The sequence below is a fragment of the Nomascus leucogenys genome, chromosome 19, assembly GCF_006542625.1.
Source record: "Nomascus leucogenys isolate Asia chromosome 19, Asia_NLE_v1, whole genome shotgun sequence".
NCBI classification, from domain to species: Eukaryota; Metazoa; Chordata; class Mammalia; order Primates; family Hylobatidae; genus Nomascus; species Nomascus leucogenys.
In genome coordinates, this window is record NC_044399.1 from 75,455,559 (window position 1) to 75,469,631 (window position 14,073).

Consider the following 14,073-nt stretch of genomic DNA (forward strand, 5'->3'; position numbering starts at 1 on the left):
AAACCCCTAATTAATGTGCAGGGAGAAGTGAAAACAAGCAGCCAGAGACAGGCCCTGCCTGGGAGGCTGCCCAGACAGGAGGAATGGCTGGACAGGCAGGCAGTGAGCAGCTGAGGGGCAATCACCAAGGGTCAGTGCTGTGCCCTTAAGGCCGCAGGCACTCTTAGGACAGGTAGCTCTAGACAGAAAAGTGACCAATGGGGGTCCCAGGAACACTCCCCTCAACTCGATAAGCATCCAGACTAGACCTTCCCATCTCCCCCCAGCTTCTCTGGATCCCCAGGGTGCAAGATCTGAATTCCAGGAGCTCAGCCCCTCCTCTCTCGGGACACCACCGCCCAGCCTGTGGACAGCCTTAGCTCTGGCTGCAGCATGGAGTTTCAAGGGGAAACGACTGGCTCCAACTGAGCAATGGCTTCTCCCTAGCAGGCGCCATATCCCTTGGGACCTTTCCCTCATCAGAGGTGGGGCCTGTTTGATGGCAAAGGTCCCATCCCTCTTGTAACATTGCTCCGTATCCACTGTGCCTAATGAGCTGCTCTGGCCCCCATTAGGAAGCCGGATGATGCCTAGGAGAACTGGACATGAAGAACAGATGTGAGAATGCTTCTCCAAGACCCCGTGGTGCAGGACATTGGGGGCTGCCATTCAGCTTGGGCTGAGGGCACCTCCATCTGTCTGTGGGGGTCTCCCTGCCTGAGTTACTCAGCAGTCTGAGTAATTACTGCCTGACAAGAAGGCGGGCACAGTGCACCCCCACAGTACACCACAACACCCGCCTTCACTCGCCCCCACCCCCTGGCTGGACTCCAAGGCAGCACCCAGCCCTCCTGAGGCCTGAAATAACTCTGCTTCTCACACTCACGCCCAGCCCCAGCCAACTTTTCCTGAGATGCTAGAGTTTGTGGGCTAGGGGTTCATGGGGAGGCGGCTTGGGGAGGTGGAAGGAGGATTATCCCACATTCAGGCCATGAGTCAGACCCACACTTTATCGCTGACCTGTGATGTGACGCTGAGCAAGTTGTTCATCCTCTCTGGGCCTCGGTGACAGAGGACCTCCCAGGCTCCCATTGTCAGGGCTAAGTCCGGCAGTGGGGTCAGCACTGCCTTGCAGCTGGTGGCTAAGAGAAGGAATACCTTACCTTCTGTTCCTACCCCAAGAGGGACCAATCTTTTTTTGTTCGTGTTTAACTGCTCCTGTGGCCATGGGCAGCGTGCCCAGAGTAGCAGCCATCAATCTTTTTTTATCTTTAAACATTTTTTTTTTTAAATAGAGATGGAGTCTCACTATGTTGCCCAAGCTGGTCTCAAACTCCTGGCCTCAAGCGATCCTCCCACTCCAGCCTTCCAAAGTGGTGAGATAATAGGTGTGAGCCCATGGTCCTCAGGAAGGACCAATCTTATTCATCTTCAGAACAAGGTTACTTCTCATCTTCAATCATCTGCATGGAATGCCCTTCCCCCTTCTTAGTGTGATGAACTCAGCCTTCAAGACCTAACTCCAAGGGCACCTCTTCTGTGACTGTTTCCTGATTATCCGGTAGCCCCTGGCAGAGCTAGCAGAGCCCTTTCGCAGTCTTTGTGACTTCTGTCAGTCACACTCTAAGATGGTTTGTGGGTCTTTCTTTTCCCACGACACCTGAAGCTTTTGGAAGTCCAAGCCCAGAGCCTTAGCTCAAATCTGAAGCTTCAGTGCCACCAAATGCAGGTATGACTGAATATGTCAGACTGGCCTTTTTTGTTTTGTTTTGTTTTTTTTGAGACAGTCTCGCTCTGTCACCCAGGCAGGAGTGCAGTGGTGTGATCTCGGCTCATTGCAACCTCCATCTCCTGGGTTCAAGAGATTCTCCCGTAACCTCCCAAGTAGCTGGGATTACAGGCACACACCACCACGCTCGGCTAATTTTTGTATTTTTAATAGAGACAGGGTTTCACCTTGGCCAGGCTAGTCTCGAACTCCTGACCTCAAGTGATCTGCTCAGCTTGGCCTCCCAAAGTGCTGGGATTACAGGTGTGAGCCACCGCGCCCAGCCTGGCCTTCTTTTTTGTTTTTGAGACAGAGTCTCGCTCTGTCACTCAGGCTGGAGTGCAGTGGCGCGATCTCGGCTCACTGCAACCTCCGCCTCCCGGGTTCAAGCGATTCTCCTGCCTCAGCCTCCTGAGTAGCTGGGATTACAGGCGCCTGCCAGCATGCCCGGCTAATTTTTATATTTTTAGTAGAGACCAGGTTTCACCATGCGGGCCAGGCTGGTCTCGATCTCCTGACCTCGTGATCTGCCTGCCTCCGCCTCCCAAAGTGCTAGGATTACAGGCGTGAGCCACCGCGCCCGGCCCTGACCTTCTTTTTGACCTTCCTATCATGTCACCTTTTCCTACAAGGAGGGATTCGGTTGGATTTCTGCCTGGATGTCACCTGCTCAGAGTAGCTTTCCTTGACTGCCACCCTTACCCCCGTATCAGCTCCAGAAAATACTCTGCTTGTTTTTCTTCTAAGCACAATCTTCCCATCTTCTCTGGACTTTCCTCATTTGGCCCCTATTAAAATGGAAACTCCTTGAGGACAGGGCAAAGACAAGTCTTTAAAAAGTCTGCTGAATTTTCAGGAACAGTAGTGCCCCACACATGCTGAGCCTTCAGTGAATGTGTGTTGAATGACAGTCTTGGTCCATCACTTTTTCTTCCCTCCGAATCCCTCTGATCCCAGGCCAGTAGGGGGTGCCGCCTCCACCCAGGAACTCGCCTGGCCCGAACCTTCTCTTCCCTCAGCTCAACAGGCCCCTGCGGGACCCGCTTTCCAAGCGGCGCCTCCCCCATTTTCCGCGAACCCCCTAGCGGGGTCTGTGTGGACCAAGGGAGATCACAGACGGCCCCACACCCCACCCAGGCGGAGACAGCCCACCCGAACCCGCACGGGTCCTTCTTTCTCCCTGGAATTTGCAGCTGGCCCTTTCTGAATGCTTGCTCCCCTCCTCTCCCCACAAAAGAACAGTGTCCTGGGACTCGGGGTGCGGGGCAGCCGGGTTCGCTGGAGCTGTTCAGTGCGGGGAAGAGCCGTCGAGACTGGGAGAAAGGGCGCTGGCCAGGGAGGAGCCGGGGCAGGGAGCGGACTCGCGATCCGGACTCTGGGCGGCGGTCCTCGCGTCCCAGCCGCCTCTCCCGATGACCTCCAGCCGCGAAGGGCGAGCGGGCGGGGGCTGGGCTGCGGGTTCGGGCTCCGGGAGGCCTGCGGGGCCGGGGAGGGGCGTGGAGCGGTCGGAGGACCGGCTTGGGGACTGGGGCAGGTGCCTGGACGGACGCGGGCCGAGGATCTTCCCCGGGGGCGGGCGCAGTGAAAACACCTTGGGAGGCGGCGCCGCGCGGCTGAGCGCTGCTGCCCTGGGAATAGGACGGCGCTCGGCACCGCGAGCTGAGAGCACTTTCATAAATTTTGTATAGGAGGCGCTCCGTGAGCGGGGGCGGGGAGCGGAGCGAGAGGGAGGGAGCTAGCGAGCAAGGGAGGGAGGGAGGAGGAGAGGAGGGGGAAGCCGGGGGGAGGAAGGGAGGCGCCCCGCTCCGCCGATCGCTCGGTCCTGCAAACGCGCGCCGGGCGCTTTCCCCCGAGCTCGGCGGTGCGTGCGAGCGCCCTTTTGCAGCAGTCGCGGCGGCGGTGGTCCGAGGGGGCGGAGAGGAGGGGGCTGCGGCCGGCCGGCCAGGGGGCGGCGTCCCCCCTCAAAACCGCCTGCAAAGTGCTCCGGGTGGCATAAGCAGGCCGCCGGCTCCGCGGAACAAGCCGCTCGCCCCGGGGCTGAGCAAGCACGCGGGGCTGCCGGGCAGCACCACGGTTGCTTGCGGGCGCCGGTGCCCTCGGCGCGGGGCTGGAGCTCACCATGCCCCTGCGGGGCCGGGCCACCGGGCACGAGCGGATCCCCGGCTTGCCCCCGCCTCGACGCGCTCGGATTAGCTGCAGCTGGCGCCCAGGGATTTGAATCTGGACCCCGGGAGGGAGTGCGCCTAGGCCGACCTCGGAGCGGCGGCCCCGTGGCCAACATGCTTCGCAAAGGTGAGTTGGAGCCGCAGGGGCAAGTTGAAGTTGAATGCGCTCTGGAAAGAGCCGCGAGCCCGGGAGCCGCCCGGAGCCGGGGCTCCCGGTCCGGGAAGTAGCCCCCGGCGGGCTGGTGGGTTTTGCCTGGCGCACCCGCCGAGGGGCTGCTGCTGGGGCTCAGCTCCCGCCGGCGGCCAGTTGTGAGACACGGGGTTTTCTCCATGGATCGAGTGGCCAGGCCTAGAGATCCAGCCCGGAGGGGTCAGTCGGAGACCAGAGTGAGCGGCCGGTGGTGGAAGGGGAGCCAGCCTCCTGGGACCTTTGCTTTGCTGTGATAAAGTTTTGCACTTGCAGCCTCCATCCCCTGCGCGGGCACACGCCCTTGCTTCTGCCGCTTTGTGGAGGCCGAGTCCGCACGGCGCTCCTGTGCAGCCAGCGGTCAGTGACCGCGCGGCCCGGGCACTCCCCGCGCGCCCTAGCTCCCCAGACGGGGCCGGGACGCGGACGTCTTCTCTGCAGTCCTGCTCTGATCCCCAGGGATGGGCTCTGGGCACCCAGCGGCTGAGGGTGGGGAGCGGCCAGCGCCTGATGTCCGGTTCCTCAAACTTTCCTTATGCTGGGAGCGGAGGGACGCGAAGGCCGTGCCGCCAGTGTGCGCGACCGGTGCCCGGCTCAACTTGAGGACAGCTGGCTTCGCGACCACCTTAGCTAGACGCCCCGGCAGCCCGGCCCGGTACCGAGCGCGGCAAAGTTGGTGCGGGCACCGGGGAAGTCCCGCCGCGCCCCCACGTGGTTGCCACGCGGGTCGCCGTCCCCCGGGCCCTGGGAGGGCAGGTGATCACGCCGGGAGCCCACGGGCCCCGCCACCAGCTGTTCCAGCCTCTGCGTCTGCCTCTCTCCCCTCCCAGGCCGGAGCGGGCTGTGGCGCCCCGCCGGGATCCCCCCCGCGCCTGGCCCGGCCGGGAGGCTGAGAAGCCGCGGCGCCTGCGGCTGGCTGCCCCGGCCCTGCGGGAGCCAGCTGAGGCGGGAGCTCAGGTAGCTGAGGGGCCTGATCCCTGCGCTCCGCGCTCCAGCCTTAATCCGCCCCTGTTTCCATGGCAACAGACCGAGGTGTCGTAAGCACAGGATTCTGACCTCACAGCAGGATGGGGAAGGAGAAAACGCGCACGGGGAGGGGGCGGAGGGGGTGGAGGTGGGGGGAAGCGAAGCCCTAAGATGGGCGGAGAGAAGCAGACGTGGAGTTGATGGTGAAGACCAAGATATAAGCAGGTCAGACAGGTGGGTGGAGGAACCACGCCTTTGGTGGGGCAGTTAAGGCCGCGTGGTGGTCCTAGCTTGGGCCGACCGAGGAAGCTGAGTTGCCCCGTCGTCTTGGAATAGTCACAAACTTGTGCGTGACTTGTGCCCTCCACGTGGGTCGGTGCAGTTCAGGGAGAAACGCTGGCTGCCCTCGTTGTGGTATGGAAGAGTCTCTGGGGCTAGTTGGAGAAACCACTTCGCAGACACACCCCACGTCCTCCTTTTCGCTGCAAAAACGGACAAAAAGGCCTTTCGGCAATCGAGCAGTGCTGGCTAAAGTGTCGTTGCACACAGAAGATGCTTTTTACAGAGCTGAGCACAAGCCCGGGTCTGAGAAACTTGGGTCTAGAGCATGCGAACTCGCCCTAGTCGAGAAAGCTTCCCAGACAGTTCTAAGAAGCCGCCATGTCTGGGCTGTAGGTTTGTGATAGGGATAATGGAGAGAAACTGACATCTCATTTCCCTTTTGGTCTTTTGTCTTTTGGCAGTTTATAGTTAAAAATGAGCCACCAAGCAGCCTACGCACTTTATTTATATGGTTTAGGTGCCCAGGGAGGCTCCAGCAGCCTCCAAGAGCCTTTCTCTCCCACCCTGGCTAGCCAGAGGCCCAGCTGTGGATGAGCCCAGTGCATTGTGGGGGCCGCTCCCCGGGGGTAGGATCCTTACCCTGCACAAGAGGTGGCCACTGGAGGCTTAGCAGTCACGTGTGTTTGCCACTCGGGCTGTTTTTTCCTTCCTGCACAGCTTGGTTGGCTGGAGAGGTTCCACCCATAGGTTTCCACCTGGATTGGCCCAAAGGAAGCAGAGCAGAGAAGCCCTTCACTGGGCTGAGCTCAGCCTGGGTAACCTGGAGGCCACCCCTAGGACACTGTGTGGACAGGTGACTTCTGTTGGTTCTTTCCTGGGCAGGCAGTTTTCCCTCTTGGCCCCAGATCCTGATCTTTTGGATTTGTTTCTTCTGCACACCTGTATAGGACACTCAGATTCTCTGTATGGATTCTAGGTAGGCGCCTAAAGCCAAAAGCATGCCCGAGGCTAATTCCCAGGGAGGTGGCCATTGAAGTGTCTGCTTCTAGAATTGTTCCCAAAGTCTCCAAGCAAAAATGATATAGGAGGCCAGGTGCGGTGGCTCACGGCTGTAATCCCAGCATTTTGAGAGGCCGAGGTAGGAGGATCACTTGAGACCAGGAGTTCGAGGCCAGCTTGGGCAACAGAGTGGGACTCCATCTCTACAAAAAAAAAAATTTTTTTTTTTTGAGACAGAGTTCCACTCTGTTGCCCAGGCTGGAGTGCAGTGGTGCAATCTCAGCTAACTGCAACCTCTGCCTCCCAGATTCAAGCAATTCTCCTGCCTCAGCCTCCCAAGTAGCTAGGACTACAGGTGCACGCCACCACACTTGACTCATTTTCTGTATTTTTAGTAGAGACAGGGTTTTGCCATGTTGGCCAGGCTGGTCTCAAACTCCTGGTCTCAAGTGATCCGCCCACCTCGGCCTCCCAAAGTGCTGGGATTACGGGTGTGAGTCACTGCACCTGGCCAAAATTTTAAAAAATTTGCAGTGGCGTACACTGGTAGTCCCAGCTACTTGGGAGGCTGAGGTGGGAGGTTCACTTGAGTCTGAGAGGTGGGGGCTGCAGTGGGCTGAGATTGTGCTACTGCCCTCCAGCCTGGGGGACAAAGCCAGACCCTATTTAAAAAAAAAAAAAAAAAAAAAAGCTGGGCACGGTGGCTCACACCTGTAATCCCAGCACTTTGGGAGGCCGAGTTGGGAGGATCACCTGAGGTCAGGAGTTCGAGACCAGCCTGGCCAACATGGTGAAACGCCATCTCTACTAAAAATACAAAAATTAGCCGGGCGTGCTGGCTCATGCCTGTAATCCCAGCTCCTTGGGAAGTTGAGGCAGGAGAATTGCTTGAACCCGGGAGGCAGAGGTTGCAGTGAGCCAAGATCGCACCACTGCACTCCAGCCCAGGAGAAGATGTGAGACTCCATCTCAAAAAAAAAAAAAAAAAAAAAAAGGTATAGGATGTGTTTAAATAGTTCTTGTGGTTTTCTTGCCTATAACATGCAGAGCCCTATGTGGGGTCCTGGACCTGAGGGAGTGTAATAATTTAATTATGATTCTGAAAAGGGTTTGAAAGATGAAGAAAGAGTAGCCCTCCCTAGATCCTGTGGGGAGGAGGGAAGAGAAAAAACCCCTCATCTTTCTGCAAAGGGCAGGGCTCATGGTCTTGATAATGGGGTGCCCTGTGCAGTGAGGGGTCCAGTGGTATGAAGCCCCAGAGGAGGAGGAAGGCGGGAACAGACGTTGGGCCATAAGGATCATCTCTCTGATTCCTGGTTGTCCTAGTAAAGCTGTCCCCTGGTACGACATTTTGGGAGGACTGAGGGGACTGCCTTGCATCTCTTAATGAAAGGACTCTACTGGCCACAGCCCCACCTCTGTGAACTAGAACAACCCCAGTGGGACCAAGCTGCTGACAGTGCTGGTAGCTGAAGGCTTCAGCAGCTGCCCTCCCTGCTTCTCCATCTCGTGGCCTAGCCAGCAAAACCAGGGATATTAAAAGCAAGCCTCTGGTTAAGAGGTGAGAGGCAGCAGGGCAAGCGAGTCCCCAAGCCACCCGGCAACATCCAGGAAGGAAGGGCGGCCCACTGGGGGGTTTGCTTTGCCAGAAGTGGCCTACTTAAGGTCGGGACCAGTGGTTTTCATGTGTAGAGCTATAAAAACAGAATGCAAATCAAGAGCCTCTGGGCTAATACAGAACCTTTCCTTAAAGTTTTTGTCTTGTTAAGCAAGAAAATAGAGTGCCAAATAGGCTTTGTTAAGTGGCAATCTAATTAATAATTTAAAATCTTGTAACTGTGTTTCATTAGAATTTATCTGTACATCAACCACAAAATCAGTCAAACACACTCATTTATAAGTTAATGCCATCCCTGAATAATTCAGCAAGAGCTAGATTAAGGCCTGCAACCCCAGTACGATACATTTGGTTCCGTTGGTTTCCATGGGCAGATGGGCTGGTCTGGTGGCGGATTTGGGCTTCTCTTTTGTGGGAAGAAGGGAAGGCAAAGGAAAGGAGGGACCGTGGTGGCATCAGATGGTTGCTTCACTTGAATCCAGAGCTCCTCTAGGTGTTTGGAGAGTCTTCATGTGGCCAGATGTGGGCAGGCTACATCTCTGCCTCTCTCTGGGGGCGACCAAGACTTGGAGCTATTAGTAATATAGCTGCCCTTTGCCCCAGTAGCGAGGGTGAGAGAAGAGTGTTCCCTGCACGGCCAAGATACTCTTTTCTGCTGCAGAGGAAGTATAGAGGGGAAGATACAAGAGCCCTTATCAAGGAGGCTGAGCTGTGAGACTTTTTAGCCCAAATCCAGGTGCAGAAGTCAAATTTTGGTCTTCCCAGCCCATTTCTGTCCCAGTCAAGGCATGTAGCCTGGTGGAACCAATCTCACCAAAACAGCTTCTCTCCTTAGGAGCTTCAGGGCTGCTGCGCTCCTCAAAGCTCCGGGTCCTTATGCCAGAAAAAAGCAGCCAAGAGGAGAGATTCTGGGGGAGCACCCTGACAGGGAGGAGAGGCAGAGCGAGTTGCTAAGTAAAGCCTATGCATGCATTTCCTCACCAGTAGCCAGAATAACAGCAAGGACAGCAGAGCGATGTTCCCTGTAAGCTCAGACAACATAGAAAATGTGTTTTGGTTCGGTTCCCACCATGCCAGCACGGAAACGGTCCCTTACTGCGGAGTGTTCAGGTCCATTGTCTACAGGGAAACTGTTCATGACCCAAACTCCCAGCACGAGCCCTCGTTCCCCCACAGTAGGAGTGAACTTCAGAGTTTCTGGCCTCCGCCTCAGCTTGCCGACCCGGAGCCCTCTGGGCAGTTACATGGCTCTGTTGATGGAGACCAGGTAGAGACCCGGAGCAGACACGCACTCCGTGCCAGGAGAGGTTCTTGGCCAAGTTTGAGAAGAAGAAGTCTCAGGAGGAAAAGGCAGGGGAAGGGGTAGGTGTTTGCCCCTGGCCAGTGGTGGAGTTGAAAGCATCAAGGAGGGGGAGTTGTGTGGGGTGAATCCAAGTCCAAGCTCTGGCCATGTCTTTGGGATGAGGCTTTAAAAAGGGCAGAGCGGTTCACTCGCTGGAGATGAGAAGGAGGGCCAGGCGTCGTGAAGGATGTCGAGAGCGGAACTGCCTGGTGCCATCTGCAGTGAAGTAGTGGTTAAGGTTAAAGCAGAGAGGAGATGACAGGGAGGGAACAGATGGCCGAGGCAGCAAAATAGCTGGCGAAACGGGAACGGAGCCTCCAGGGACGGCAGAAGCCAGGACCTCCACGCAGAGTGCCGGAAGCAGCCCTTTCCTCGGGGTGCAGTGGCCGGACCTCCCTGGGCAGAAGTGAGACAGAGAGAGGAGTTGGGAAGGGACCCCAGCGTGAGGGGCCCCCCAAGGCCTGGAGAAGACTGAGGGAACCATCAGCTCCAAGGCTAGGGCTGCAGGAGCAGGGGCCCCCGGGGAGGTTGAGGAACTGGGTTGAGAGGAGCCCACTGAGTTGGTGTCCATCACTAGAATGAGTCCCAGCCACCTTGGGCTTCACAGAGCATGCGCAGCCAAGCCTGCTGGGAGGAGATATGGATGCTAGCTGGAAACAGGCAGCAGGCAATAACCTGCTCTTCCCCACCTGCCCGTCCCTGTCCACATGCTGCCAATAGCCGCTTGTGTGGACTGAGCACTTTTTACAGCCTCACTGAGTGTGCTCCACGCCTTAACTCATGCCACCTCTGCATGATCTGTCTGTGCTCATTCCTCCGTGTCAGATGAAGAAACTGAGGCATAGCTAGCTGGAGTCCCTTTCCCTGGGCCACCCAGCCGGCACACTGCTGAGTCAGGATGCAGCCCCCGCTCTGTCTGTCAAGCCCACCCTCTCCCTTGCTCTCTGGACCTTTGTGCTCCACTGTCTCACGTGCCCATCTGTCTTGATTTCTCTGACATTTGTTTTGTGGGGCGCTGGCACTGCTGATTCATTTCTGGCTTCTCACAGAGCTTTCTGGGGTTCCCATGCACTCCCCTCTGTGGTTACTCAGGAGCCTCTCTGGCTGGGATCTGGGACTCCTGGGGCCTGAGCTGCTGTTTCATTTGTCCTCTGCTACTCCCTCTCCCCGGTATCTGGAAGACACAGTCCTCACCTCTGTCTCCTGCCCTGGTTTCTTCCTTGGGGACAGAGATGGGACAGTGGGCCAGGAACCCTCCTGCCTGCTTTCGTGCCTCTGAGGAAGGCCGAGGGCCATGGATTATTGGGGGGCTGTGCTCTGCTTGGGGTCTCAGCCCTCCGCATGGTTTGCTCTCCCTGGCTTCCCTTCCAGGGTGACCTGATGGACTTGCTAGCACAGCCCTGGAACACACTGGCTCCTCCACCTATACCTGCCCCTCTTGCCTTGTAATGCTGTCTACCTCCTGGGGGGCCTTCCCACAGCCCAGCCCTAGCCTGCCAGGCAGGATGGCAGCTGCAGGGTTCAGCTGTCCTCCAGAAAGGGCTTCTTCTGTCCCCTTCCAGCCCACTGTTGAGTCCCAGAGAGGTCAATTCTCCCTGTGATTCTTTAGGAAAAGAAAGAAGATGAAACAAGGCAGAGAGTCTAGCTGATCTTAGGGTGCAGGAGTGTGGAATCCCGCTTCAGAGTGGGGGCCTCCTCCGCTGTGGTGAGGCGCGTGCTTCCGAACCTGTGATCACTGTCTAACCAGTCAGCGAAGCGTGGAAACGAAACCGCAAACAGCCCCTGCTATCTGATTCAGGAGAGTTGCTCTGGAGGCCTCTGTGCTGGCACAGCAAAAGAGTTGGCACCACAGTGTGTGTGTGTGTGTGTGTACAGAAACACACCTGGCAAAGCACGCAACAGGCTCCCTGGAGTGTGTGTGCTAGAGGTCACTGTTGCAGAGCAGGACCCGCTAGTGCACCAGAGCCTCTGCTGGCACCCACACCATCGGTCCACTAGCAGGGCTTGGCACCGTGGCACGCTGGCGAGCCACTCAGTGGGGGCAGGGGCTCCCAGGAGTGGGCGGGCCAGCGTTGTGTGTGCCACATGTCAGGAACAACACTTGCTGAGTGGGTGTGTGGCTCGCCCTCACAGGGGGTGGGTGGGCACGACTCGTAACATGTCTGCCAGGGGACAGACCACTGCAGCCCCCAGCGATGGGCTGCTTGGCAGCTTACTGAGTTGATTCCGGAGGGTAGTGGCATCATGGCGACAACTACGTGAGCAAGGGTCTTTCCCAAGTCAGGACAAAAGCTGGGCTCCCAACTTTCAGCCCACTGAGGTGGTAGAAAGTTTGCTTCTGCCTCCAAAATCATCCTCGCAGGGTTTGCTATCTGTTTCTGGGCACCAGAGCCAGCACATAGTGAAGGGGGCCTTTACATATGCTTATGTTGAGAGATTCATGAGGCCCTAGGGGGGAAATCGGCATTCTCTGACCATGATTTATTTATAGGGCAATAGCATGATGGGGATATGGAGGCTAAGGTGCCTCCATTAGTGAGAAGCATGCAAGGCAAGAAGCCGTGCTCTGCATTTGACATTTAGTGGGGCGACTCCTACCAGGGAGCTGCTTTTTCTTTTAGAAGGTTTTGCCTTTAATGTTCTATTCATGGGCTTGTCTGAGCAAGCTGTGAGAAGGAAGGAGCACGTGTGGAGGTGGGCCTGGGGTCTACAGCCGGCCAGCCTCAGGGGAGGCAGGGCCGAGGGAGGTCACTTGATGGCCAGCGTGGGGCACCTGGGCAGGCTGAACGCTGGGGACAATGGCTATGCTCTGGCGCTGCAGCCCGGCCGCTCGCCTGCCTGCCTGCCTGCCTGCCCGCCCGCCTGCCCGCCTGCTGCCGCCTGTCACTGGCATGTGCCGCACGCCACACGCTGCGTCTCTCTGTCTCTCATCACACGCTGCCAGACCCCGCCTCTCACCGCAGCCCTGTGGCAACCCTGGCTTTGGCGTTGCCACGGTCCTTTCCTTTCCAGGAACTGTGGGGCTGTGGAAAGACCACCGAAGCTGGCACCCCGGGGCTGTGTTTGGTCAGCTCTGGGGCGGACTTAGTAGAACCCCAGACATGTCTCCTCGTCTCTGGACCTCAGTTTACCCATATGTAATATGACTAGATCAGTGGCCTTTCAAACTTTTTTTGTTTTTTGTTTTTGTCTTTGAGACAGATTCTCGCTGTGTCACCCGGGCTGGAGTGCAGTGGTGTGATCTTGGCTCGCTGCAACTTCCGTCTCCCGGGTTCAAGTGATTCTCCTGCCTCAGCCTCCCAAGTAGCTGGGATTACAGGCACCCGCCACCACAACTGGCTAATTTTTGTATTTTTAGTAGAAACGGGATTTCACTATGTTGGCCAGGCTGGTCTCAAACTCCTAACCTCAGGTGATCCTCCCAACTCGGCCTCCCAAAGTGCCGGGATTACAGGCGTGAGCCACCGTGCCCGGCCTTCAAAAGTTTTTCAACAGCAGGAGTTTCTTCAAATGGTACCTAATGTCAGAGCCCAAGGCAGGGGGGCCATGATCAGAGCCAGAGCCAGGGGGAAGGGCTTCCTCCCTTGGCCTTGGTGCCACCCTGGCCGCCCCTCCAGCTTGGAGGCTCTGGAGTCCCCTGTGGTCCCTCCTAGCAGGACATAGGAAGCCGCTGGGTGTGCTGAGCATTGTGTCTTAACAAGGAGGACTGTCCGCTGTCCACAGGGCGAGGGGTTTGAGTTCTGTCACCTGCGGCTGGTGGGATGCTGCATCCCCTCCTTTCGGACCCCTTGCGGCCGCTCAGCTCTCTCCGCTCGGATCGAGGAAGGGTTGTCCACACTTGGAGTCTCCTTATTCTCACCTCTCACTCCTCAAGCCAGACCCTGCTTTTCCCCCGGCATCCACGGTCACTGCTCTGGCTTGATGCTAAACCCGACGGACCTTTTCCTTATCTCCTTGACCTCTGGGGCATCGGCCCTGTTGGCCGTCCTGCTTCTCCGGCTTCCCTGATGGCAGCCTCCGCGGTTCTGCGGCTGCCCCTCTCGGCCATCTTGGCCAGCTTCCCTACTCTTGCCACCTCTCCAATGTGACATCTCCCCACGCAGCGCCATGCTTGGCTCTGGGGGCTTTCAGCACGGCCGTGGCTGCAGTGGCCGGCCATTGGCTGACTCCCCTGATATCCCATCTCCAGCCTCTAATGTCCAGAGCCACCTGCCCACCGACCTCCAGTGCCTTCACTGGTGGCCTCACAGGCCTCTCAAACCTGGCGTGTCTGAAATTGCCTCTTCCTCAATTTCCCCTTCATGGCATCTGACACCATTGCTCTCCAGCCACCCCCAGCCCAAGAGCTGACCCCTGCCCTCCCCACACCCTCCATCCCTCGCGAAGCCCTGCCCTTCTCCCATGACACCCTTCGCACTTCCTCCGCCGCTGCCTGCTCTGCCTCCACCCGAGCCCAGGTCACCATCGTCTCCTGACCCTCCCAGCAGCCTCCTGTCTTGCCTTTGCTGAAACCAGGCCTTACACAGTGGCCAGATTCCACAGTGCCCTGTGCTCTTGTCTCTCTCTTCTTAGAACCCCTCAGCGATTCCCTTTCTCATCAGGGAATGGCCTGCCACATCCTTCCCCCTGGCCCCACCACAGCTCTGGCCTTCTTCCTCCCCACTGCTTTGAACTCTGAGCTCCAGGTCCACTGAACTTCTTTGGATTCAACTGAATCATGTTCTTTTTTTTTTTTCCTTTGAGTTGGAGTCTTGCCCTGTCGTCCAG

General features: G+C 57.5%; 1 protein-coding gene and 1 long non-coding RNA gene across 2 annotated transcripts in view; one reads left to right on the top strand and one right to left on the bottom strand.

Annotated features, from left to right (window-relative positions):
- Positions 1-3,542: 3,542 nt before the first annotated feature.
- The window catches only part of RTN4RL1 (reticulon 4 receptor like 1), a 91,417-nt gene continuing 80,886 nt past the window's right edge, over positions 3,543-14,073 (top strand). Inside the window, exon 1 of the mRNA XM_003277817.4 lies at positions 3,543-4,039. Within this exon, the coding sequence (XP_003277865.3) occupies positions 4,027-4,039 (13 nt within the window). The 5' untranslated portion in view covers positions 3,543-4,026. The remainder of the gene's footprint in view (positions 4,040-14,073) is intronic.
- LOC101177253 lies at positions 8,184-11,165 on the bottom strand. The gene is made up of 2 exons (XR_179915.2): positions 10,766-11,165; positions 8,184-9,702 (listed from the first exon to the last, which is right to left on the bottom strand). It is a non-coding gene; the product is annotated as an uncharacterized LOC101177253 (long non-coding RNA).